At 42.5% G+C, this 25142-nt stretch overlaps 1 protein-coding gene across 5 annotated transcripts in view; it reads right to left on the bottom strand.

Moving 5' to 3' along the window:
• DDX11 (DEAD/H-box helicase 11) overlaps positions 1–25142 on the bottom strand; it is a 249208-nt gene that overhangs the window by 94179 nt on the left and 129887 nt on the right. For all 5 annotated transcript variants that reach the window (XM_033952044.1, XM_033952040.1, XM_033952045.1 and 2 more), the window contains 3 exons: positions 25071–25109; positions 15965–16085; positions 5462–5584 (listed from right to left, as the gene is read on the bottom strand). In XM_033952044.1, the coding sequence (XP_033807935.1) occupies positions 5462–5584; positions 15965–16085; positions 25071–25109 (283 nt within the window). The remainder of the gene's footprint in view (positions 1–5461; positions 5585–15964; positions 16086–25070; positions 25110–25142) is intronic.

The raw sequence follows: 25142 nt of genomic DNA, 5'->3' as shown, positions 1-25142 counted from the left end.
GGGACAACAGGTACGAGGGGGCATTCGGAGAAACTCAAGGGAGATAGGTTCAAAACAAATGCAAGGAAGTTTTTCTTCACCCAAAGGGTCGTGGACACTTGGAATGCGCTACCGGAGGAAGTGATCGGGCAGAGTACGGTACAGGGATTCAAACAGAGACTGGACAGATTCCTGGGGGATAAAGGGATCGTGGGATACTGAGAAAGTATAGAAACCCAACCAGGTCGTGCATGTGCAAGACCGGAGGGCTAGGACTTCGATGGGAAGATAGGACTCATCAGGAAACCAAGGTGGCATGGGGGCCCCTTCGGATGATTTAGACAGGTCATGACCTGTTTGGGCCGCCGCGGGAGCGGACTGCTGGGCTAGATGGACCTATGGTCTGACCCGGCGGAGGCACTGCTTATGTTCTTATGTTGTAGGTGACTGAGTACCCTCAGTTTTAATCTACTAGAAGTGTATGCTTCAGCACATATGAACATGCCTTTTTTCAATCTAGTTAAGACTGCTTTGGGATCAGATGAAGGCCCCCTGATCTTGGTGGGGGATTTGAATCAAGTGCTTGACTCTTGTCTAGACAGGTCTTCCCCAGGTCAGCAGCCAGCTAACCCTTGTAAGGGGATCCCCTACTTGTGTATTACTCTGGATTTAGTTGACCCTTGGAGATTGTTACACCCCACAGACAGAGATTATACGCATCTCTCCTGCTCTCATTCTACTTGGTCCCATATAGATTATGTACTTGTTTCTCAATCATTATTCTCTCGGGTTCTTTCATCTGTTATTGGACCACAGGCTATTTCTGATCATGCAATGGTGCTAGTGGACATGGAGGTGGAGAATCGCAGAGGTGGTGGTTGGCATTTTCCTGCTTATCTGTACAATGACCCTCATTGTCAACAATACTTTGTGGAACAGTGGGCAGATTATGCTCATTTTAATGCTGAGCATACCAATGAACTGGTCCTTTGCTGGGAAGCCTCTACATTGCTGCGCGGAACCGCCGTATTGCTGCTAAAATTATTTCTCTTGACCACCAGTTTCAGCGTGCCGAGAAAACTTATCTCCAACGTCCAACACCCACACACAAGGAAAGTATGTTGACCGTGCAGGCGGCTTTAAACACTCTACTGCATGAACGAGCTCAGCGGGGCACAGACTATAGAAAATTTAAATTTTTTCATTTTCAAAACCGTCCCGGGCGCTTTCTAGCTTGACTCACTAAGTCTTAGAGCAGGCTTCATTTGGTTCACTCTCTTTGTCTATCAGATGAGATCATTAATAATGCTATGGACAAGATCACCAAGTCCTTTTGTGACTATTTTTCCCGACTGTATTCAGCTGATTTGCCCTCTTTGGTATAGGCGTATCTGGACACCTCTCTGCCATGTCTCACCCCGCAGATGTTAGACACTTTGAATGAGCCTTTGAGAGCAGTGGAGATTCAACAAGTTATTAAGTCTCTGTCCACTTGCAAGGTGCCCGGACCCGACGAGTTTACCATGGAATACTATGAACTACTTCTTTACCACCTTCCAGGTGCACTGATACGTTACTTTAATACATGCGTGGAAGACACCTCATTTCCTCCAGGTGCTATAGATGTCCTTATAATTTTAACTCCAAAACCTGGTAAGGATCCTTTGTATGCAGAATCTTATAGCCCTATTTCTCTGCTCAATGTCAACCTTAAGATTTTTGCGCAAGTGTTTAATTCAGTTGTGGTTTTACTCGATACCTTTCAAATTAGGGATCCCTGATGAAGTCGTGTTAACAAACCGTGTCGGGTCCACTGGTTTGTTAAAAGGTGGTGACACTAACCGCAACATATATTTGTTTTAATAAACTTAGCCCGCATCTTGTACTCTTGTCTGCAGTTTTTCTTTTGTATGTATAAATGAACAAACATTACCACTGAACAGTAAAACTCAATGAATAAAAGCAATAGCTTAAAACATTAGTGAAGCTCAATTATCTCTTTAGATTCTATTTACAAATTGATTCTGAACCCATAGCCTGACAGGCAGAGAAGTCTTAGCTATGGAGAGGACCATGAAGCATAAAGCATAAACAGGGGTTTTAGCATACCATTTATCAAGGTAAGAACCTAATCTCTTTTTCCAGTGCAATATGAATGGTTTGCTACTCTTCTGGTGGAATATACTTTCAACGTCACTGTTAGTTATTTGCCGCAGACAACTTAGGTGGAGGAGATTGCTGTCCGAATCCACTGGGAAATGGTGACCTTGGAGGCTAGTCTGCCTTGGTTTGACTCTTTGGTTAGTACAAAGAGATGGTTCGTTAGACAAAACTCATTAGTCACTTCCAGGAAATGCAAGAGAACTCTGCAGACATCCAGCAGCTTTAAAACATTGTCTTTCTTCTTAGAACCCATAGGTTGAAAGGCTGGTAGCCTGAGTTCCTGGTTGATGTGAAATGCTCAAATAATCTTTGGCAAAAAGGAAAATCCAAGATGGCTGCTGCTAGTGAATTTTAGTGCTAAAAAAACAGCATAAAATCATCTCAGTGCTTATCAAAAACAGCTTCTGAAGACCCTCCCCAAATTTTTCCCACAGGCTGTCTCTGCCTTACTCACAAACCATGTGCTGGGGAAATGGTACTGCTGCTGCCTGCTTCAGCTCCTCTCAGGTGTAGCTGTTCTAGGAGAGGCCTTCTGCTTTCAGTCACTCAACCACCTTGCTGGGATCTTTGGGCTGCTGTTTGGACTTCCACAGACTATCCTCAACCCTCCCAGACCTCTTATGAAAGGGGGGGACAAAACGCAGTTGGCTTTGTGAGCGTCCTGAAGTAATGCTATTAGCGCTCCAGCCCATGACCAAGTCAAAGGGGTGAGCAAACCCCAAGGGAATGGATCCTGAGCTCCACTAATCTTCAGAAGGTTGGCTAAAATAGGTCCCCAAAGGAAACACCTGCCAGCTGCAGATTTAAAATCTGCTCCTCTCCACACAGAGTAGACCCTTATCAATAGGAATCTCTGATTCCATGAAAAAGACTGTGACTAGAGCGAAAACCCACACAACTATCACAAAAGAAAAAAAGAAAGAGAAACTGAAGTGGGCAGGAGACTCCTGGGAGGAGGAGGAGGAGGTTTCAAAAACTTGATTAACATCTGTCTGCAGTATGCTCACCAGAATGAATAGAGTATCCTAAGGTTCAGCATACCTAGTGTGACCATATGGCTCCAGAAAAAAGGGGACGGATTGAGACATCCGGGTTTTACTTCCATTGAAAGCAATGGAAGTAAGGAGAACAGATTGAGATATCTTGGTTGCTTTCAATGGAAGTAAAACCCGGTCAATCCGCCCCCTTTTTTCTGGAGCCATATGGTCACACTAAGCATACCTCTCCTATTGCACTGGAAATGCTGATTGTGATGTCACCACCATGTTTACGATATAAGCAGGCAAACGTGATGGGGATGATATGTGGTATACTACTTACAGTATTCAACTTATCAGTCAAGATGCCTTCCCCTTCCTTCCTAAGCTTAACAGTTCTCCCCACCCCCCACTCGCAGTATATGACAATAAAATGATCAACACACTGGAATTGTTGAACCTTCACCTGTCTCTTACCATGTGCAGAACACAGATTGTATAAGTCTGTCCGACATCGGCCTCTGTTCTCCCATGCTGGATTTCGTTACTCTTCTCTGCCTCTCACCACTTGCAGGACAGACCACACAAGTCTGTTCAGCATCAGCCTCTGTTCCCTAATGCTGGATTTGACCACACAGATCAAGTCTGTCTGGCATTGTCTTCCATTCCCCCCTGATGACTCATCTTCTGAGGTACACAAACCACAGAAGTCTGGCTGGCATTGGCCTCGGTTCCCCCATGCTGGATTAACATAAGAACATAAGAAATGCCTTCACCGGATCAGACCGAGGTCCATCTAGTCCGGTGCTCCGCACAAGCGGCGGCCCATTTAGGTACTCCTTTCTGGAGACCCGACTTTACCGTATCCCTCAATATGATATGCAAGAAGGTGTGCATCCAACCTGCGCTTGAATCCCAATATTTGTGGGACAGACCAGTCAAGTCTGTCCGGCATCAGCCTCAATTTCCACTATTCTTGCCCAAGGTAACTCCTCAACAGCCGAGTTGCATTGTCATCTTTTTTCTGTTTCAGCTCCCCTGTCCCTGTGTCTATCCAACTCATTTTTTAATCCATTCACAGTTTTAGACTCTACCTCCTCTCTTGGAAGGGCTTCACATTCATCCACCCTCTATGTAAAATGTATTTCCTGGCATTACTCCCAAGCCTACTTCCCTGCAACCTCCATTCACGTCCTCTAGTTCTATGATTACTGCACTGTCTGTTTCAAAGAAAGGAGTATGCTTTCTGCTAACAGGAAAGACAGGGGCAAATTTATGAAGTTCTCTTTTGTTTATATAATATTTTATTGAATTTTTAAAATACAGACATGCATAAACATAACAGAAATACAGTACTACATTGCAGAAATGTACACAAAGCATATCAATAATACAATACTACAATAGAATAAGTTGCGTACTCTCAAAGCATAATGGGGTCAATTAACGTTATCATAGAAGTCCTTACAGAACTCATCTAAAGGGGCCCACGTTCTAGTAAAATTAGCAATATTATTTTGCTTAATTGCTATTAGTTCCTCATATTTCCTAATAACACAGAGATGGTTCCACCATTCAAGGGAAAGTTAAGCTTAGAGTTATCTTTCCAATTGCAGATAATATGATGAATGGCTAGCAAAACCACAGAATCAAAGCTTTTATTGAATAATGCTGGTAACGAGATATCTGGGTTTGCAGAACAGTATAATAGATTTATATGACAAAGGTAACACATTATTATTCATATGCATTATCACTTGAATTATGGACCAAATACCCGATCAATAAATTTGCAAGAAAGTTCCAGGTTGCTGATGACAAGACCAACCCATATCCAAAGATGAATATAATACTCTAGCCATTTTAATGGGGGTCCAATAAGCTTTATGTAAAGTAAAATAGGTGGATTGGCAAATAGATGCCGACATAGTGGGCCTTGCAGAGTGTGTCCAAAATGATTTCCAGTCCAACTCCCCAGGGTTTACATTTAGGTCACCAGACCATATATAATCAAAGGAGATGTCTTTCTCTCTATCAACCTCCCTTAATATTTTATAAAGCTTTAACACATTTTTATTACCTAACAGTAGTGGGCCTATAATCTTAGATAATTTGGAGAGACTAGATGCCTCCCTATATGTAGATAATAGAGAATTATATGAAAACATGCTTATGTGTTCAATCTGCTTTTTGTAATTCCTAGAGGAAATAAAATTTATGTACCCTTATTTTACTTGGGTATGTCTTTTCTATACTTGTCTGAAAAACATCTTACAAAAATCTCATTCCAAGTCTTGCTTCAGCACTCAAAGTATCCTTTCCTGTCTCAGTGAGTCCCATACCTTGTCTGTTGAGGATCACTCTCCCATCCTGATTTGCATTGGTCAGAGCAGAAATAAATCCTTCAATATGCATCAGAGGAGATGCCATGCGAGGCTGTCCAGTCTCATCAAGTGTGATGGCAGCTTAGGAACGGTAGAGGCAAAAAGAGAGAGAACTGAGAAAAATTCTGTTGCTCATTACTCTGCGGTTACACTGCAAAAGGAACAGCACCAAAAATCATATCACCAGTTTTATATATCAAATACGAAGTCAAGCTAACAAAGCAACCAAATATCTCTTTAAAGACCTTCTGGTGCAGTAAGCAAATCAATCTCAGCTTCTGCATTAGAACTATTTTCAGAGAGCACCTATACTTTGCCTCTTCTTTGGTTTTCAGAAAAGATAAGTCCAAATGGAGGGTGCTAGAAGAAAATGATCTTTGTCGTACTCTTAATTCATCTTGGCTTCCAGTTGCTAATAAAGTGAGATTTAATTTTTGTTAGTTTTCAAAATTTTGTATGATTTTGTTCCTGCTTATTTTTCTAGAGTTTTGCAACCTTATGAACCTAATCAGGGGTGCCCCAATGGTCAATCACAATCAACCAGTAGATTGCAAAGGCAATACAAGTCGATCACGTTGCCTTTGCGATCTTGTTCTTCCTGCCTCCCTGAGCCAGGCCAGGCTCGTACAAGTGTCGGACGCACAGGCCTTCAGCTTCGACGTCAATTCTGACGTCGGAGAGGAAGTTCTGGGCCAGCTAATCACTGCCTGGCTGGCTTGGAACTTCCTCTCCGGCGTCAGAATTGACATCGGAGGTGAAGGCTTGTGGGCCTGGCGCTTGTACACGCCAGGCATGACTCAGGGAAGCAGGGAGAAATCGGCGTGGTGACTTGGGGGGGGGCAGGGAGAGAGAAAGAATTGGAGAAGTGGAGAAATCAGCGCAATGGCTTGGGGGAGGGGAAGAGAGAAAGAAATACAGAAATAAAGAGGGGGGCAGGGGGAGAGAGAAAGAAAGAGACAGAAAGAAAAGGGGAGAGGGCAGAAAGAAAGAAAGGCAGAAAGAAATAAATATTGGATTTACAGAAGAAGGAAGTGCAACCAGAGACTCATGAAATCACCAGACAAAAAGGAAGGAAAAATGATTTTATTTTCAATTTAGTGATCAAAATGTGTCTGTTTTGAGAATTTATATCTGCTGTCTATATTTTGCACTATGGCCCCCTTTTACTAAACCGCGATAGTGGGTTTTAGCGCAGGGAGCCTATGAGCATCAGAAGCTGTGAGGGGCATTCAGCGCAGCTCCCTGCGCTAAAAAACGCTATCGTGGTTTAGTAAAAGGGGAGAGGTATATTTGTCTATTTTTGTATAGTTGTTACTGAGGTGACATTCCATATTTTAAAGTCATCTGCCTTAACCTCTGAATAAAACCCCAAATACAAATGATAATTAACATTTTCTCTGTGTACAGTGTGCTTTGTTTTTTAAATTTTTATTGTTGGTAGATCATTTTGACTTGGTCGTTTTAAAAGTAACTCGCAAGCCAAAAAAGTGTGGGCACCCCTGACCTAATCTATTGTTGCAATTGGCTACATCACAACAGCTGTCTTTACCCTTATTGAATTGATTGTGAGTGTGTGGCACAGTGGTAAGAGCCTTAGCACTCTGAGGTTGTGGGTTCAAATCCCATACTGCTCCTTGTAACCCTGGGTAAGTTACTTAATCCCAAGTGAAACACTCCACAATCACACAACCCCAAGGAAACCAACAATTCAATACTCCAAACACCTAGGGGATATATTCACTTGTTCCCTAATTAAAAGGGATTAACTTTCAATATAGTATTATCTAATATCATAAAGCCCTAAGCGCGCATGCGCACTCCCACCTGCGTGCTCCCATTTTCCGTGAGCTGTAGGGACCTGCAGGTAGGAGTGCGCATGCACACGGCGGCGCGGAGCCTGTCGGATGCGGCGGCTCTTGCATTCTCAAGGATGTGAACTGGCCAGGGCAACATCAGCAGGGGCCGGAACGGACTTTAATTGCTGCCTCCCAGGCTTCTTCTCCTGCTCCGGCTGGGCCCGCGTAAAAAAACCCCAAAAACCCAGAACTCGCTTCGGGTCCGGCAAGGACTGCGGGTCCTGAAACCTTCCGATTCCAGCAGCGTCTGCAGCACTCTACACATGCTGCTTCCAGGCCTTCTACTGCCCTGATTTGCTGGGCAATAGAAGGCCTCGAAGCAGCGTGTGTAGAGTGCTGCAGACGCTGCTGGAATCGGAAGGTTAGTCAGGACTGCGGGAAGGGAAGGGGGGCGGTAAGGGACTAAGGGAGCCGGCCAGACCGCGGGAAGGGAAAGGGGGGGGGGTAGGGGAAATGCTGCTGCTACACAGGGAAGTGGTATGGGGGAAGGGAAATGGAGGGGGATGGAATCCTGCTGTGGTTGCTGCACAGGGAAGTGGTGGGACAGAAATGCTGCTGCATAGGAGGCAGGGAGAGAGACAGATAGAAAGAAAAGAAGAAAGACACAGGGGCAGGGAGAGACACAGAAAGACAGACAGACAAAGGGGCCAGGGAGAGAGACAGACAAAGGGGCCAGGGAGAGAGAGAGACAGAAATAAAGACACAGACATATATTCTAGCACCCGTTAATGTAACGGACTAAAATATTAGTACAATCATAATATATTCAGCTCAAAGGATACCATAAGGAAAGGAGAAAAGAGCCTCAGACTCCCAGCCTGTCACTGCTCATTAGCTTTCAAGCAGGCTGTATTCATGAGCTAACTCATTGGCTTAAAAACTTCCTCCTCCCTGTTTCTTTGTTAATTTTATAACTCCCTATCAATTTTTTAATTTCATAATCAAATAATTAATTTTATAATTTATAATTTAGTAATAAATCATTTTATAATTTTTTAATGTTTTTATATTTTAAAAAAACTTCCTCAGAGCTAAACACTATATTCCAGACTTACTTTCTTTTTTTTTTTAAGTTCAATCATCTTTATTAATATTTTTGTTTAAAATATATAGTTCTGGTTTTGTTACCTGTTTCTGTTACTTCATTATTATTATGATTGTACACTGTGGCATGAATGTCAACACACATGCTTCAGACTTACTTTCTTAAGCTGCAGGGGGCCTAACAGAGGTACTCGGGAGTGACCATAAAATCACTTCCTGCTAGTGTGTTAGAACTGCGATTGGATGAATGCTAGCATAAAATATGAACAACAGCTTTAAGCTACATTTATCTCTATCCCTTGCAGTTCAAGGTATTATCAGCATTCCACACTCTTGTTCAAAAACAGCAAGTCTGTTAAGCCCATCAGCCAAGTTTCAAGTTTATTTAAAATTTCTTATACCCCTCAATCAGACTTCTGAGCGGTATACAATAAAAATACAGCTTTCGTCATATAAAATAGGGGTGAACATTTGACAAATAAAATCTACATAATAAATTCAAACAATGACAAACAGTAACAAATGGGAAAAGGAGAATGACCACAATATTTTTCAAAAGAGAACAATTAAGGAAAAAAACAACAGGGAGGGGAAAGATGTTGCCATCCGCAGTCAGCTTGTGTTTAGCCCTTACAAGGGCAATTAGGTATCAAATGCATCTTGAAACAGAAATGTTTTTAACTTTGTTTTAAAATGAAGCAGACACACTTCTTCACGGATGCAATTACGAATAGAATTCCAGAGCGATGGTGCAGTCACTGCAAAGTTATTTGATCTTAATGTGTTAATATGCTTTAGAGATAGAACCTCAAGGTTTTGTGTCATAGAACGAAGTGTTTTAGATGGACAGTGGGGAATTAGTAAACTATTGATAAAATCTGGTTGGTTACTTTGGCGTGTCTCAAATGTAAGTAATACAATTTTGTAACTAATCTTATATTCAACGGGCAACCAGTGTGCTTTACGCAGGAGGGGGGAAACATGGTCGTATTTTTTAGCGTTAAATATAATTTTCATTGTGGTGTTTTGTACAATTTGGAGGCGTCTTAGTTCTTTTTTTGTTATTCCTCTATAGAGGGCAATGCAATAATCAATACATGATATCACTAAGGAATGGATTAGTATGTTTAAAGAAGAAGGTTCTAACAATTTAGCCAAGTGAACTGATCATTCGCAATCTATGGAAACAACACTGGACTACTGTATTAATTTGAAGATGATAAGTAAATTTGCTATCAAAAGTGATCCCTAGTAGTTTTAAGAAGTTTACAATTTTAATGTTTGAAGTGTTGAGTTTAAGAGGAGCCTGGATCGACAGACCTTCTTTGGAAAAAGCACAAACAACATCAAAGCAGGTGTCATAATGCGGTAAGAGGGGCCAAAAGAGACTACGAGGAAAAAAATAGCCAAGGAGGCAAAAAACCTCAAGCCGTTCTTTCGATATATTAAGGGGAAATGACCCACAAAGGAAACGGTGGGGCCGTTGGATGACTATGGAATAAAGGGAGTGCTAAAGGAGGACAAAGCCATCGACGACAAACTGAACACATTTTTTGCATCTGTATTTACCGAAGAGGATATACACAACATACCGGAAGCTGACAGGCTACACGCAGGTAACGAAGACAGGAAACTGACAGGGTTGACGGTCAGTTTAGAAGAGGTATGCAGGCAGATTGATAGGTTTAAAAACGATTAATCCCCAGGACCGGACGGCATCCATCTGAGGGTAATCAATGAACTGAAAGGGATTATAGCTGAACTGCTTCAACTAATAGCTAATCTGTCGATCAAATTGGAAAGGATTCCAAAAGTGGCGAATGTTACGCCGATCTTCAAGAAAGGTTCAAGGGGAGATCCGAGAAACTACAGACCGGTAAGTCTGACCTCGGTACCGGGAAAGATGGTAAAGGCACTGATAAAGGATCACATCATCTTGCTTGATGAACTTGCTGCATTTCTTCGAGGGAGTAAACAGGCACATAGACAAGGGTGACCCAGTCAACATTGTATATCTGGATTTTCAGAAGGCATTCGACAAGGTTCTGCATGAACGACTACTTTGAAAAATTGGAATTGAGGGTGAAATACTCATGTGGATTTAAAACTGGCTGGCGGACAGGAGACAGAGAGTGGAGTAAATGAACAATACTCGGACTGGAAAAGCGTTACAAGTGGAGTGCCGCAGGGTTTGGTGCTTGGACCTGTGCTTTTCAACATATTTATAAACGACCTGGACATTGGTACAACAATGAGACTGAGAGGGGACATGATCGAAACATTCAAGATAATGAAGGGAATACATTTAGTAGATAAAGACAGGTTGTTCACCCTCTCCGAGATAGAGAAAACGAGAGGGCACTCTCTAAAGTTAAAAGGGGATAGATTCCGTACAAACATACGGAAGTTCTTCTTCACTCAAAAGGTGACAGAAAACTGGAATGATCTTCTGCAGGCTGTTATAGGAGAAAACACCCTCCAGGGATTCAAGACTAAGTCAGACAATTTCCTGCTCAACCAGAACTTACGCAGGTAAGACTAGTCTGTTAGGACACTGGTCTTTGATCTAAGGGCCGCCACACGAGTGGACTACTGGGCACGATGGACCACTGGTATGACCCAGCAGCAGCAATTCTTATGTTCTTATTACTTTGGACTTTTCCAAGTCGAGGGCCAGCATATTTGAGTCTAGCCATAATTTGACTTTCTCCAATTTCTGATTAATGAGTATTATTTCATCTGGGTCATTAAGGTTAATTGGATGAATCAACTGTACATCGTCTGCGTATGCAAATATTGTAAAGCTGATGGATTGGCCAAGAGTTAAGAGTGGTGCCATAAAGATATTAAAAAGCAGAGGGGATAAGATGGAGCCTAGGGGAATACCATGTTTGTTTATAAAAGTTTCTGATGATGAGGTGTTGGAAAAAAGGAGAGAAACCAGTCCTTGACTTGGTCTGAGATTCCAATTTCTTGGAGACGTGACAACAAGAGTTTGTGATCAATTGTGTCAAATGCAGAGGAAAGATCCAAAGAGATAAGCAGGACTGATTGATGGTGGTCGAGATGGTAAAGTATTTTTGTGGTCAGACCTATGAGTGAAAATTCGGTTGAATGGTGCTGGTGAAATCCAGTTTGTTTAGGGTACAGTAACATAGTAGATGACGGCAGATAAAGACCCGAATGGTCCATCCAGTCTGCCCAACCTGATTCAATTTAAATTTTTTAAATTTTTTTTTCTTCTTAGCTATTTCTGGGCAAGAATCCAAAGCTCTACCCAGTACTGTGCTTGGGTTCCAACTGCCGAAATCTCCGTTAAAACCTACTCCAGCCCATCTACACTCTCCCAGCCATTGAAGTCCTCCCCAGCCCATCCTCCATCAAATGGCCCTATACAGACACAGACCGTGCAAGTCTGCCCAGTACTGGCCTTAGTTCAATTTTTAATATTATTTTCTGATTCTAGATCCTCTGTGTTCATCCTATGCTTCTTTGAACTCAGTCACAGTTTTACTCTCCACCACCTCTCTTGGGAGCGCATTCCAGGCATCCACCACCCTCTCCGTAAAGTAGAATTTCCTAACATTGCCTTTGAATCTACCACCCCTCAACCTCAAATTATGTCCTCTGGTTTTACCATTTTCCTTTCTCTGGAAAAGATTTGTTCTATGTTAATACCCTTCCAGTATTTGAACGTCTGAATCATATCTTCCCTGTCTCTCCTTTCCTCTAGGGTATACATATTCAGGGCTTCCAGTCTCTCCTCATACGTCTTCTGGCGCAAGCCTCCTATCATTTTCGTCGCCCTCCTCTGGACCGCTTCAAGTCTTCTTACATCCTTCGCCAGATACGGTCTCCAAAACTGAACACAATACTCCAAGTGGGGTCTTACCAATGACCTCTACGGGGGCATCAACACCTTCTTCCTTCTACTGGCTCTCTTTATACAGCCCAGCATCCTGGCAGCAGCCACTGCCTTGTCACACTGTTTTTTCGCCTTTAGATCTTTAGACACTATCACCCCAAGGTCCTTCTCCCCGTCCGTGCATATCAGCTTCTCTCCTCCCAGCATATACGGTTCCTTCCTATTATTAATCCCCAAATGCATTACTCTGTATTTCTTTGCATTGAATTTTAGATGCCAGGCATTAGACCATTCCTCTAACTTTTGCAGATCCTTTTTCATATTTTCCACTCCCTCTTCAGTCTCTGTTACAAATCTTGGTATCATCTGCAAAAAGGCACACTTTTCCTTCTAACCCTTCAGCAATATCACTCAAAAACATATTGAACAGGATTGGCCCCAGCACCCAACCCTGAGGGACTCCACTACTCACCTTTCCTTCCTCCGAGCGACTTCCATTAACCACCACCCTCTGACAGCCAGTTTCTGACCCAGTTCACCATTTTGGGTCCTAACTTCAGCCCTTCAAGTTTGTTCAACAGCCTCCTATGAGGAACTGTATCAAAGGCTTTGCTGAAATCCAAGTAAATTATATCTAGCATATGTCCTCGATCCAGCTCTCTGGTCACCCAATCAAAAAATTCAATCAGGTTCGTTTGGCACGATTTACCTTTTGTAAAGCCATGTTGCCTCGGATCCTGTAACCCATTAGATTTGTTTGTTCGATGAAGTTGGTGATTTGTGAGATGACGATTTTATCAGTAAGCTTCGCTAAAAAGGGGATGTTGGCTATGGGCCGATAATTAGATATTTCCTGGACACTGATTTTATGGTCCTTAATCCTAGGGTAGATGATTGATTCTTTCCACTGTTTTGATAGGGATCCAGAAGCTAAGGTAGTATACATGGGCCGAAAATTGGGAATAATCGCTTCAGGAGAAAAGGAGGAATAACTTCATTACTGGTTCCTGTGATGTTTATTGAGTTAAGGCATCTCTTAATTTCTTGAAAGGTTGGCAAAGTGAATCGTGAGCATTTAGAAAATGGGGGAGTTAAGGGTTTGTTTCCTGCAGTAGCGTTACATATCCTATCACAAGTTAGATCTTTGTTGTCACTGTTGGAATATGGCATTGCATCTCTGATTTTCTGTATCTTATCAGTCAAGTGTGTGGCTATAGCCTGAGCAGTAGGGATATGGTCAGACATACTAACTACATTTTTTTTTTGCCATGAGGGATTTAGTTATAGCGTACAGTGTGGCCGTATGTTTAGCTTTTTTGATTTGTTTGTAATAATAGGCTTTTTTTGTTTTATTAATTTCCGTTTTATAGTATGTAGCGTGCTCTTTATATTTGTTAAAGTCAGCTAATGTTTTATTGTGTCACCATTTTCTCTCAAGAGAACGCAGTTGTTTTTTTAATCAAGCTCAGCCAGGGGGTGTACCAAGGATTTTTTTGCTTGCGAGGGGAGATCAGATATGGAGGCATTCCATATGGCAAGTTTATCATCGATAGTGGTATTAATTTTTTCTTCTAGGTTAAGATTAAAGTTGAGAGTTATAGAGGAAGCATCAAGTTTAGTATAGTCACATGTCATAATGATTTTGGGGATTGATTTTGAAGATTGAGTTCTAGTTTGTTGTACAAAAAAAAATTAGGAAATGATCAGACTAAGGTTTTTGCTCAATTTTGAAAATACAGAAGCGATCTTTATGTGATTCTTGTACAAGAACCATGTCTAAAGTGTGGCCTGCTGAGTGGGTTGGGCTAGCAATCATAGTACAGAGGCCCATATTGTTCAAGACAGTACGAAATTCAAGGATTGATGCATTATGATGATTGTCAAAATGGCCTGCCAGCGTTTTGCTGCGACAGGGCAATAAGGCTGCGTACCAGCACTTAACTCTGTGCTCAAAAGGCTGGGAGTCTGAGGCTCTTTCCTCCTTTCCTTATGGTATCCTTTGAGCTGAATACATTATGATAGTATAACACTATATTTAAATTTAATCCCTTTTAATTAAGTTACTTAATCCCCAATTTGCCCCAGGTACATTAGATAGTGTGTGAGCCTGCCAGGACAGATAGGGAAAAATGCTTGAGTACCTGAATATACACCACTTAGGTTATAAGTGGTATATAAATACTAAAAATAAATAAATACATTATTCTGTTACTGCTAAGACTCATTACGGAAGATTTGGTTCTTACCTCAATAATATTCTTTCTGATATATCTAGGAGTCTTGACTATACGTAATATCCCCCAAATCAAGAGTTGTGTTGAGAAGGATGAAATTTACATTCTTCAATTCCATCTCCTCCAGTGGCTGAAGTGCCCTCTTCATTTTGTACCAAAGCAATTGATCAACATAAGAAATAGGAAAGAGGGGTACGGGGAACATCTCTGCTAATTGGAACCCAGGTGGAATAAATAACCCATCTGTCAAAGTGCAACCAGCACTAATACTTATGGAGCTCTGAGAGGCTCACTTTTTCTTTTTTAAGTCTGGTGTTTTCCTCTTCATCTCAGACTAGTAGGAGAAGATCTCTAGCTTTGTACATACACTCTGTCCAAAGAAGTAAGCAAGCAAATTCTGACAGGACTCCTAGACACATCTACCAGAAAAATTATCGAGGTAAGAACCTAATCTTCTGTTCTGGTCCAATATGTCCAATATATCCAAGAGTCCTGACTATAGACATACCAAAACAGACTCGAGTGTAGGGCAGGACATATGAGCCTGCCCGTAAAACTGAGGACCCAAAGGTTATATCCTCTATTGCTGTGACATCCACTCTGTAAAATTCTGTAAATGTATGGAGAGTGGACCACATAGTTACACTACAAATCTCCTTGGGAGGGACTGCCCGAGACTCCATCCACAAAGAAGCCATCCCTTTAGTGGAGTGTGCTCTCAAGAAAATCAATGGCTGTTTCCCACAGCCAATGTATGCTGACGAGATCACCTTATAAATCCATCTGGAAATGGTCATCTTAGATGCTGGCTTAGCCAGCCTAGCAGCACTGGTGAGGACAAAAAGATGATCTAGCAATTTCAACACTTTGTTTCTTCTTTTTTTCACTCAAAGAATAGTTACACACTGGAATGCATTGCCAGAGGATGTGGTAAGAGTGGTTAATATAGCTGGTTTTAAAAAGGGTTTTGACAATTTCCTGGAGGAAAAGTCCATAAACTGCTGTTGAGACAGACATGGTAGAAGAAACTGCTTGCCCTGTATTGGTTATAGTAAAGCAACTGGTTTCAACAATAAATGAGTCAATGAAATGTAGCCCTATGTGGCTTGTAAAAAAGCTCAGAGATATGAAACTCTGAAGGGAAGGCTTTTAAACTTCCCTGAGAGAAGAGTTCACCTTCCAGTCATAGAAAATCAACAAGTTCATAGGGCACATTCAAAAAAACTCAAGAATGCGAATAAAAGGTCAAGGTTTTATAGTCTTTCTACTTTGAAATGAATATCTTCACTTTTTTACAGTATAAACTGCCACCACAGGTTACTTAGCTCTGGAACTTTTTTCCTCACCTGAGCCACAAGAATTATTACATACATTTTATTTCATATCGGAACTTAATAAGGCAACAAGTTCAATAGGCCACAGGTCGCTTATCTCTAGCTCACTACTTCACACTCAAACTCACTTTCTTCACCAGTCTTCTGATGCAGTCCTTGCAAAAAACGATGGAATCCTGCAGTCTTCTGATCTTCCTTGTTGGTCTGTACAACAGCAGTTCCTCCGTATTTTTCCAAAAAGCCAAACAGCTTACAAATAAAAAAAAACATATCAGAGATATTTTTCTTTTTTGATGGGAGGCTCTGTCCATGTTTTCTAAAATGTTTGGACAGCTATCTGTAGTTCACTTTGTACAAGGGGTGGGGGGTGGGGTATAATTTGACAAAGCTTTTACCGGACCCTGCCTCTCACTGTTCAGAAGTTACCAGATGCCGGCCCTCATCACTAACAACAGTGATCACGTGACCTCAGTTCTTACTCCCTGGGCGACGGCGTCGCCAGTGACGCACTGGGGCAGAGTCCTAGAGAGAGTGCGGAGGTTGCAGCTTAGCTTCAGGAGATTACTTGCAGCTATTTGGCTTTTCTTACAGTGCAGGGACTATTAGTTGCTAACTTTACAAAATGGAAAAATAAATTACATCTAGGAATTGCCCACGAGACAGGATGTGCTGGATTCAGGGAGAGGGGGAGTGGGAGAAGGGAAAGATGTTGGAGTCAAGTGAGTAAAGGAAAGACAGAGAGACTCAGGGATGGTGTATGGGAGGTAGGGAGAGATGTCAGATTTGGAAGATGAATGAGAAGGACAGAGGAGAAGGACAGAGGGGCTACAAGGGGGATAGGGAGAGATAGACCAGGGAGGATGGAGGGGGCAGGACCGCTGCTGCTTTGGGGCACTGAGAGAGGAGGGGTTGGTATGTCAGGACCGCTGCTGCCGCCTCGGGTAAGTAATGGGGGTACAGGAGGCCAGACCCACACGGAGAGAAAGACCCTGTTTGGTGATAAATGCAGTGGAGGATCGACGAGGTCCAAAAGGATACAGAGGACTAAAGAAATAATGAAAGGTGAGGTGGTTGGACTGGGATCAGTGGGATGCAGGGTCTGGGCATGGTAGAGGTGGGGCAAATGTATCAGGCTAAAACACTAGTCTTTAATAAAATTGTGTGGCTAAATGTGAGTGTACTATATAAATATGCATGCCAAGATTGCATGTACTTACATGCATACTAAATGAAAGCCTTTTGAGGAGATAATTTGCGCAAAGCAGAAGGAGAATTGCAATATACATATATATTTTATAAAATACGTGAGTACATATACACATTTACACTTTTTTGGAGCAAGTGTAAATTTGTGAGATTTTTGCACTACTAAGGCAGATTCTGGGCATTAATTTTATAAAAGCATACAGACCTCAAATAGGCACCTCTTCTGGACTTTGACAGAGGTGCCCTGTTATAAAAATGCTCCCAGCAAAGGTTGAATTTATATTTTACCTGCAGGTTTTGGGCTAACTTTCAAATGCACCTACAGTACTTTTTCTTTGAAAACTGCTACAAGTATAAACTACCTAAGTAATATAATGGGTACACATCATGTCAAAATGATTGACAGCTGTCAGAGATAAGGATCGACCAATCAGCATTCACTTCGTGTTACGCCCCGCCCACTCTCCACCCACACCCTGCCCACTTTTACCCAAGCCCTGCCCAGGCCATGCCCACTTTCCCATAGCCCCACCCACTTTTACCCAAGCCCCGCCCAGATCATGCCCACTTTCCCATAGCCCCACCCATGCCTTAACCCAACCCCACCCACTCTCCGCCCATGCCCCACCCCCTCCCATAGGAATGAATAGTGGTAGCCTCACCCATGCCACATCACCAGACATGCACTTTCTGATGACGTCACCGGAAATGGGGGGGTGTTTGACCCCGGAAATACACTCTGCCTTTTAACAGTGGCCGTTAGGTGACAGTTGTTTTTTTTTTTTAGAACTTTTTTATTTCTGTTTTGTGAAAGAGCCGGGACATGTTCAGACAGGTTTAAACACACCTCCCCCTCTCCCCCCCCTTGGCTTTATCAGGGGGCTGCAAGTGGCTTATTAGCTGTTACCATGATAACCGGGGTGTTGCCCATTAACCATTAACTCAGAATTCCTACTGAAAGTGTGTTAAAAAAACAGGAAAGAAAAAAATGCAGCCTTTTCTAAGTTGTTTCTGCACTGGTCTGTTTTAAAAACAAAACAAAACAGGAAAGAATTTGTAAATGTCTTTTGTTTTGTGATCTGCCTATGCATTGCTCTAACCATGAGTTCTTAAAACCTGTCTTTTAACTTAAAAACTGTTAAAATACAGACACTTCTTTTTCTGGCCACATCATTTCCAGGGTTTTGACTAAGTCTGTTTCCGGTAACATCATCAGAAAATGCATTTCCGTCTCATCAGAAAAGCACATTTTCGGCTCTTCATTTACCCTATTTCCGCCTACGTCATCAGAATGTACATTTCCGGTAGGGCATGGCACTCCCATTTCCGGTGACGTCTTCAGAAAGTGCATTTCTGGTGATGTGGCATGGACAGGGCTACCACCATTCATTCCTATGGGAGGGGTGGGGCATGGACGGAAAGTGGGTGGGGCATGGGTGGGAGGGGGTGTGGGCAGGGCATGGGTGGGGCTATGTGAAAAGTGGGCGTGGCCTGGACAGGGTTTGAGTAAAAGTGGGCAGGGTTTGGGCAGAGAGTGGGCTGGGCTTAACCCAGAAGTGAACACTGATTGTCGATCCTTATCTGACAGCTGTCACTCATTTTGACATAAGGTGTACCCATTATACTACTTACCTACAGTCTCCTTCATCTGATTCTGTGCTAGTAAAATTTAGCTTGAAATGCATACTTGCAATTTGAAAAGGTGATGCATATATCTTTCCTCATATAGAGGATTGCTCTTCGCTAGTGTGTTGAACGATGTTTAAATGATCAAGTAAGCTTTTATAAAATTATCCAAGATAAATTTTTTTTTAATTTATTTTTTTATTATTAGGATTTTATATACCGCCTATCAAGGTTATCTAAGCGGTTTTACAATCAGGTACTCAAGCATTTTCCCTCTCTGTCCCGGTGGGCTCACAATCTAGCTAATGTACCTGGGGCTATGAAGGACTGAGTGACTTGCCCAGGGTCACAAGGAGCAGCGCAGGGTTTGAACCCACAACCCCAGGGTGCTGAGGCTGTAGATCCAACCACTGCGCCACACAATCCTCCAAATGTAAAAGTAGGTACAGAGAAATCACAATGACTACTTTTAAGCAATATGATGGCAATTTTATAACGGGGCACTTAAAATTAAGTGCCTAGAAGGCAACTAGTAGGATTCTCTTCTATAAAGCAATGAAGGTGTCTTTTCTTCTCCAGTCTCTCACAACCCACTCACCTTATTCACCATTGTTTCAAACAGTTTACAAAAGGTAGGGGTACTTAACTTCAATAGACTCTATTTTTAGAACAGGTCTCAAACTTATAAATATGGATCGCTCTCTCTCTCTCTGAAGTCTGAACTATCACCCACTCCCCACCTCTCTCTCTCTTTACTGTGGACTCTGTTATTTAAGGATCTTGTTGACAATTCATACTTCTGTGCTGTATTGTATTAACATAGACTCTTTGTTGCGTTATTCGGCTGAGTGTTTTGCCCATTGGTCTCCTCTTCCTTTGTCTTTGCTTAGCAGAATCCATTTATTTAACATGGTCCTTTTTCCTAAATGGCTTTATACTTTGCAGTTACTCTCTTTATGTCTTTTGAAAAAGGATATTACCAAATAACATTCTATGCTTTCTCGTTTCTGTTGGGGGGGGGGGGAAGACTGCCGCGTGTGGCATTGCGATCCTGCTTGGTGCCTGGGAGGGTGGGGGATTAGGGATACCACATTTTCGGTTGCATAATACCGCCTGTTTGATGCGTTATCTTGGGGAGTGGTTTTCGGATCGCCAGGATTTTACACCTAAATCTTATGAAACGGCATTTTTTGCCCCATGGCACATTCTATCCTTGGTGCAGGCGCCTCGTTCTGACTTACCTGCTTCATTTAAGGGTGGTTTGCTGTTGCACTCTTTACGCATCATATGGTCTTATGTGTTGAAATCTTGGAACGGTAATCCCTCGATCACTAAATACTTACCAATTCAGGGGAATCTCCAATTCCGCCCAGGCATGGAGAATGCTAGTTTTCGTAAATTGGCATCGCGGGACTTTACTTTGCTCACCCATGTTCTACAGGCAGATGGCTCCTTAATATCTTGGAATGATCTTAGCTTGTCTGGTGTTTTTTCAGTTGGGGACTTTCTTGCTTTTCGGCAACTTCATCATTATATTCAGTCTCTCCCTCGAGACGCTTTAGCTTTTTCTACTGAAGACAGGTTTGCAGCACTTCTAGATCCATATCTGGAGGTTAGATTTACGGTTTCTGGCCTCTATAAGGACTTTCATCGTATTATGGGACCGACTGATCGTGCAGTGTTACAGGCACGTTGGTGCCAAGATCTGGGGATAGCTCGAGATGCTTTGGATTTCCCTTCCTTGATTAAACGAATCCCAGGAGTCTCTGTTAATGCAGATCTGCGTGAATGTCAATTTCGGGTACTTCATCGTGGCTATTTTACGAAGAGTCAGTTATGTTACTCGGGTTATATGGATTCCCCTTTGTGCCCTAAGTGCCTCTTGCAGCCTCATTCGTTTATCCATGCTTTTTAGTCCTGTGTGAAAATTAAACGTTTTTGGAGGCAGGTTTTATCTTACGCAGAGGGTGTTTTGGGTTGTACACTTCCTTTTTCTGCGGCTGGTCTTTTGCTGGATAAATATGAAGCCTTCTGCTTGCCTGATCCGGGTCAGCGTCAGTTTACGCGGCGGGTGGATGCCTTGGGGAAGAAGGTGATTCTGTCTGTCTGGATTGGAGACACTTTGCCATCCTTTTGGGCTTGGAGGAATCGTTTGCATGTTCTGTTGCTGCTGGAAAGGAAGGATGTATATCATAGCTTGCGAATAAAGCGACAGTTTCTTCGGATTTTGGATTCTTATCTCCATTCTCTATTGCCAAGGGCTCGAAGTGACATTTTGAATTCCTTATTAACCTCTCCAAGGCCTGAGCTCTCTTTAGCGTTCTCGCTGGGGTGCCAGAGGTGTGTGGGAGTTCCTGAACCTTACTTTTGTGTCTTTTTTTTTTGTTTTTTTTTCAGTATTGGAGTTTATTCCTAGTCCTTGGCAGTGGGTTATAAGAGTTTAAGCCTACTGCTCTAAGGGTTTTCTTGGCTTTTGGAACGGGAGGTTTGGGGTGGGGAAGGTTTGGGTTGGGATTGTTGGATCCGATGCTTTGTATTTGGATTTGTCTAGTGTTTTCTACTGTTGGCATTTGTTGGTTGGATTTTTGTTGTTTGAAAAATAAAAATTGATTCAACCTAATTTCAGTTTTCAGCAGTGCAACTCGCATACCTCCCACTCCAGTAACCAGTCAAATAATTTCCCAATCCTGGAACAGAGCCAGCTGAAGTCCCACCTTAGAGCTATAATCTCAACTCCCATTTGACATCAAAAACCCAGTAAACTTAGCAGAAGCAATTTCAAGAATCATTAACAAAAATAAATAAATAAATTGCCTCAATAAAATAAATAGAACACTACTCCTGTAGAAAAATAATTACTATGTACTAGAAATAATCTATAGTAGTTTCTGAAGATGTTGTATTTAAATGCAGCTTAGGACATTGGATCTTGGTAACTGCTAATGAATTCCTGAAGCTTAGCAAGCTCCTCAAAATGGGAGTCTTGTGAAAGGTAATCCTCATAGTCGCTGGATACAGAAGCCCATACCTGACTCCCATTTGTCGTAACTGAGGTCTGAGCAACAAAAATTCCCTTCAACTGACATGAGCCACTACATTGGCATTGTCCGAGAAAACTGACCACCTTGCCATGCAGGGAACTCTCCGATATCTGTAACGAAAAGCGTATGGCTAGTAGTTCCAGCCTGTTGATGGACCACTTCCTCTGAGACAGAGTCCATCATTCCTGAACCAGGTGCCCATTGCAATGACCTCCCCAGCCATATAGGCTGGAATCTGTTGTTAGAATTGCCCACGAGTACAAATGGAGAGACATGCCCCTTGATAGTGACTATGCCTAGAGTCACGAACTCATGCTGCTCTGCGCCTGTGCTGTCCAAGGTAGAGACTTCTGGAGAGCATCTGTCTGAGGAGATCAGCGAGACAACAGTGTGTCTTGAAGGGAAGCATATATTGGTTCGCCCAAGGGACAACCTCTATGGCACAGCCATAGACCTGAGCACTTGAAGGTAGTGCCAGGCCGTGGGGGCTGGCATAGTCAACAGGTCCACTATTTCATGGCAAAGTTTCTGTCTGCGTGCCTCTGGAAGAAAGACAAGGCCCTTCGCCATGTTAAAGTATACACCCAAGTACTCCAGAAATTGTGTCAGCACCAAGTGATTCTTTTGGAAATTGACAATCCAGTCCAGGTTCTGTAACACCTGGACCATCTTAGACATTGCTTTCTCTCCCTCCACTAGGGACAGGGCTCTGTTTAGCCAATCATCCGAGTATGAATGCACTTGTAGCTCCGCTTTGCGGACATGTACTGCTACTACAACCATTACTTTGGTGAAGGTGCGATAAGCTATAGCCAGACCAAAGGGGAGTGCTGAGAACTGCTAATGCCTCTGCAGCATGTGGAATCTTAAGAACTTCCTATGCTCCAGAAAGATGGGAATATGAAGGTAGGCTTCATGAGGACATTTCATCAGTGCCAGACACAGGGAAGATATTAACCCGAATCATAGAGGAGAACCTCGCAACAGTAAATGTGACGTTGGACATGATATACGTTCAGATTGAAAAACTAAAAAATGACAAATCCCCTGGACCAGACGGAATTCACCCGAGAGTATTAAAGGAACTTAAGGTGGAAATTGGTGAACTATTACAAACCGTAGCTAACATGTCAATTAGAACAGGGCAAATACCAGAAGACTGGAGGACAGCAAATGTCATCCCGATTTTCAAAAAAGGATCAAGAGGTAATCCAGGAAACTACCGACCTGTGAGCCTCACATCGGTTCCTGGGAAGATAATTGAAACACTTATTAAAGACAGCATTGTGCAACATTTGGAGGATCACAACCTAATAAGGGCTAGTCAACACGGCTTCAGGAAAGGGAAGTCTTGTTTGACAAATTTACTACAATTCTTTGAGAAAGTGAACAAACATATGGATAATGGTGATCCAGTAGACATAGTTTACTTGGACTTCCAGAAAGCGTTTGACAAGGTCCCACATGCAAGGCTTATGAAGAAAATACTAAGCCATGGAATAGGAGTAGAAGTGCACAGATGGATCGGTAAATGGCTAGAGAACAGAATGCAGAGGGTTAGCATAAAAGGGAAATTCTCGGACTGGGTGAAAGTGACTAGTGGAGTGCCCCAGGGCTCGGTTCTTGGGCCTATTTTGTTCAATATTTTTATAAACGATCTTGAGGAAGAAACAACATGCAATATAATAAAGTTCGCCGATGATACAAAACTATGTCGGGCGGTTGGCTCTCAAAGGGACTGCGAGGAGCTCCAGAAGGATCTAAGACAGCTGGAAACGTGAGCGACAAAGTGGCAGATGAATTTTAACATAAATAAATGCAAGGTGATGCATCTAGGAAAGAAGAACAAAGAACACAAGTATAGATTGTTTGGGGTAACATTAGCAAAATGCGAACATGAAAGGGATTTGGGGGTACTGATTGATAGAACCCTAAAGCCATCGGCGCAATGTGTGGCGGCGGCGGCGAAGAAAGCAAACAGGATGTTGGGCATGATTAAGAACGGGATCATGAGTAGATCGGAAGAAGTCATAATGCCACTTTATAGAGCAATGGTCAGACCACACTTGGAATACTGTGTCCAACACTGGTCTCCTTACCTCAAGAAGGACATAACTCTGTTGGAGAAGGTGCAAAGGCGAGCCACGAAACTAGTCAAAGGAATGAAAAATTTGAGCTACGAAGAACGCTTCAGGAAACTGGGACTGTTTACACTCGAGAGGAGAAGACTGAGAGGCGATTTGATAGAGACTTTTAAAATATTAAAAGGATTTGATAAAATAGACCAAGAAGCAGGATTACTAACATTTTCAGATGTGACACGGACAAGAGGTCACAGCCTGAAACTGTATGGCAGCAGGTTCAGGATAAATGTCAGGAAGTTTTGTTTCACACAACGAGTGGTGGGCGCTTGGAATTCTCTTCCGGAGGAGTTGTGGCGGAGACTACTCTTCTGGGTTTCAAGCGCAAGTTGGATATACACCTTTTTGCAAATCATATTGAGGGATACGGTAATTTCAGGTCTTCAAAATAGAGAACCTAAATGGGCCGCTGCGTGAGCGGATCGCCGGACTTGATGGACCTCGGTCTGATCCGGTGAAGGCATTTCTTATGTTCTGTTAAATCAAGGAATTCCCACTGCCGCAATGACTGAGCAGACTGTCTCCATGTAGAACTGTGGTATTTTCTAAGCTGCATTGATCACCTTGAAATCCAGAATGGGTCTCCAATCGTCCAGTTCTTTCCTTGGCATTATGAAGCCCGATTTTTCAGCTGGAACGGGTGCTATAGCTCGAATGTATATCAGTCATTGTACTGTTGCCAGTACTTTGCCTTCTTTCTCCAGCCTTCCTGCCGGAGAAGTCATAAATAAATTGGGCAAATTCAAGCTTTTAATCTTCTCAAAAGGATAATTAAGCACCCAGTGGTCCGTTGAGATTTGTAACCAGGCATTCACATAGTCCAACAGCCTTCCCCCTATCAGCGGAAGGAAGGTCTCTGCCCTGGCGTCATTGTGCCTTTTTGGCGGTTAATGCGTAAGACAGCCAGAGGACTGTGGTCATCGAGCACCAAACCTCTGTCGAGGTGCAAAAGGAAAAATTGAAGGGGACAGCACAGTGCACTGGATAAGGAGAAGGAGTTGAAAACTGTGATTGTACCTTCTACACAGCTTGTGTGTTCAGACTGAATACATATTCATCCAGAATGACACATCTATTACACTAGAAACTTAGTTATAAAACTGTACACACTCAAATTGTCCACTAATTTAGCCCCCATAACAATGCTCACCATTAGACAAGATGAACAAAACTGAATCTGTTCTACTGAAAATACCCAAGAAAAGCTGGAACTGCATTACCTTTCTGCTGATCATGCTCTTCGCACAATATCGCTGAATCTGAAATAAGAAAATAAGTAAAAGCTCAGAATA

This window comes from Geotrypetes seraphini, chromosome 7, assembly GCF_902459505.1.
Source record: "Geotrypetes seraphini chromosome 7, aGeoSer1.1, whole genome shotgun sequence".
In the NCBI taxonomy this organism is placed as follows: domain Eukaryota; kingdom Metazoa; phylum Chordata; class Amphibia; order Gymnophiona; family Dermophiidae; genus Geotrypetes; species Geotrypetes seraphini.
Note: the sequence above shows the minus strand (reverse complement) of the source record. Positions and strands in the feature narration are given on the sequence as shown.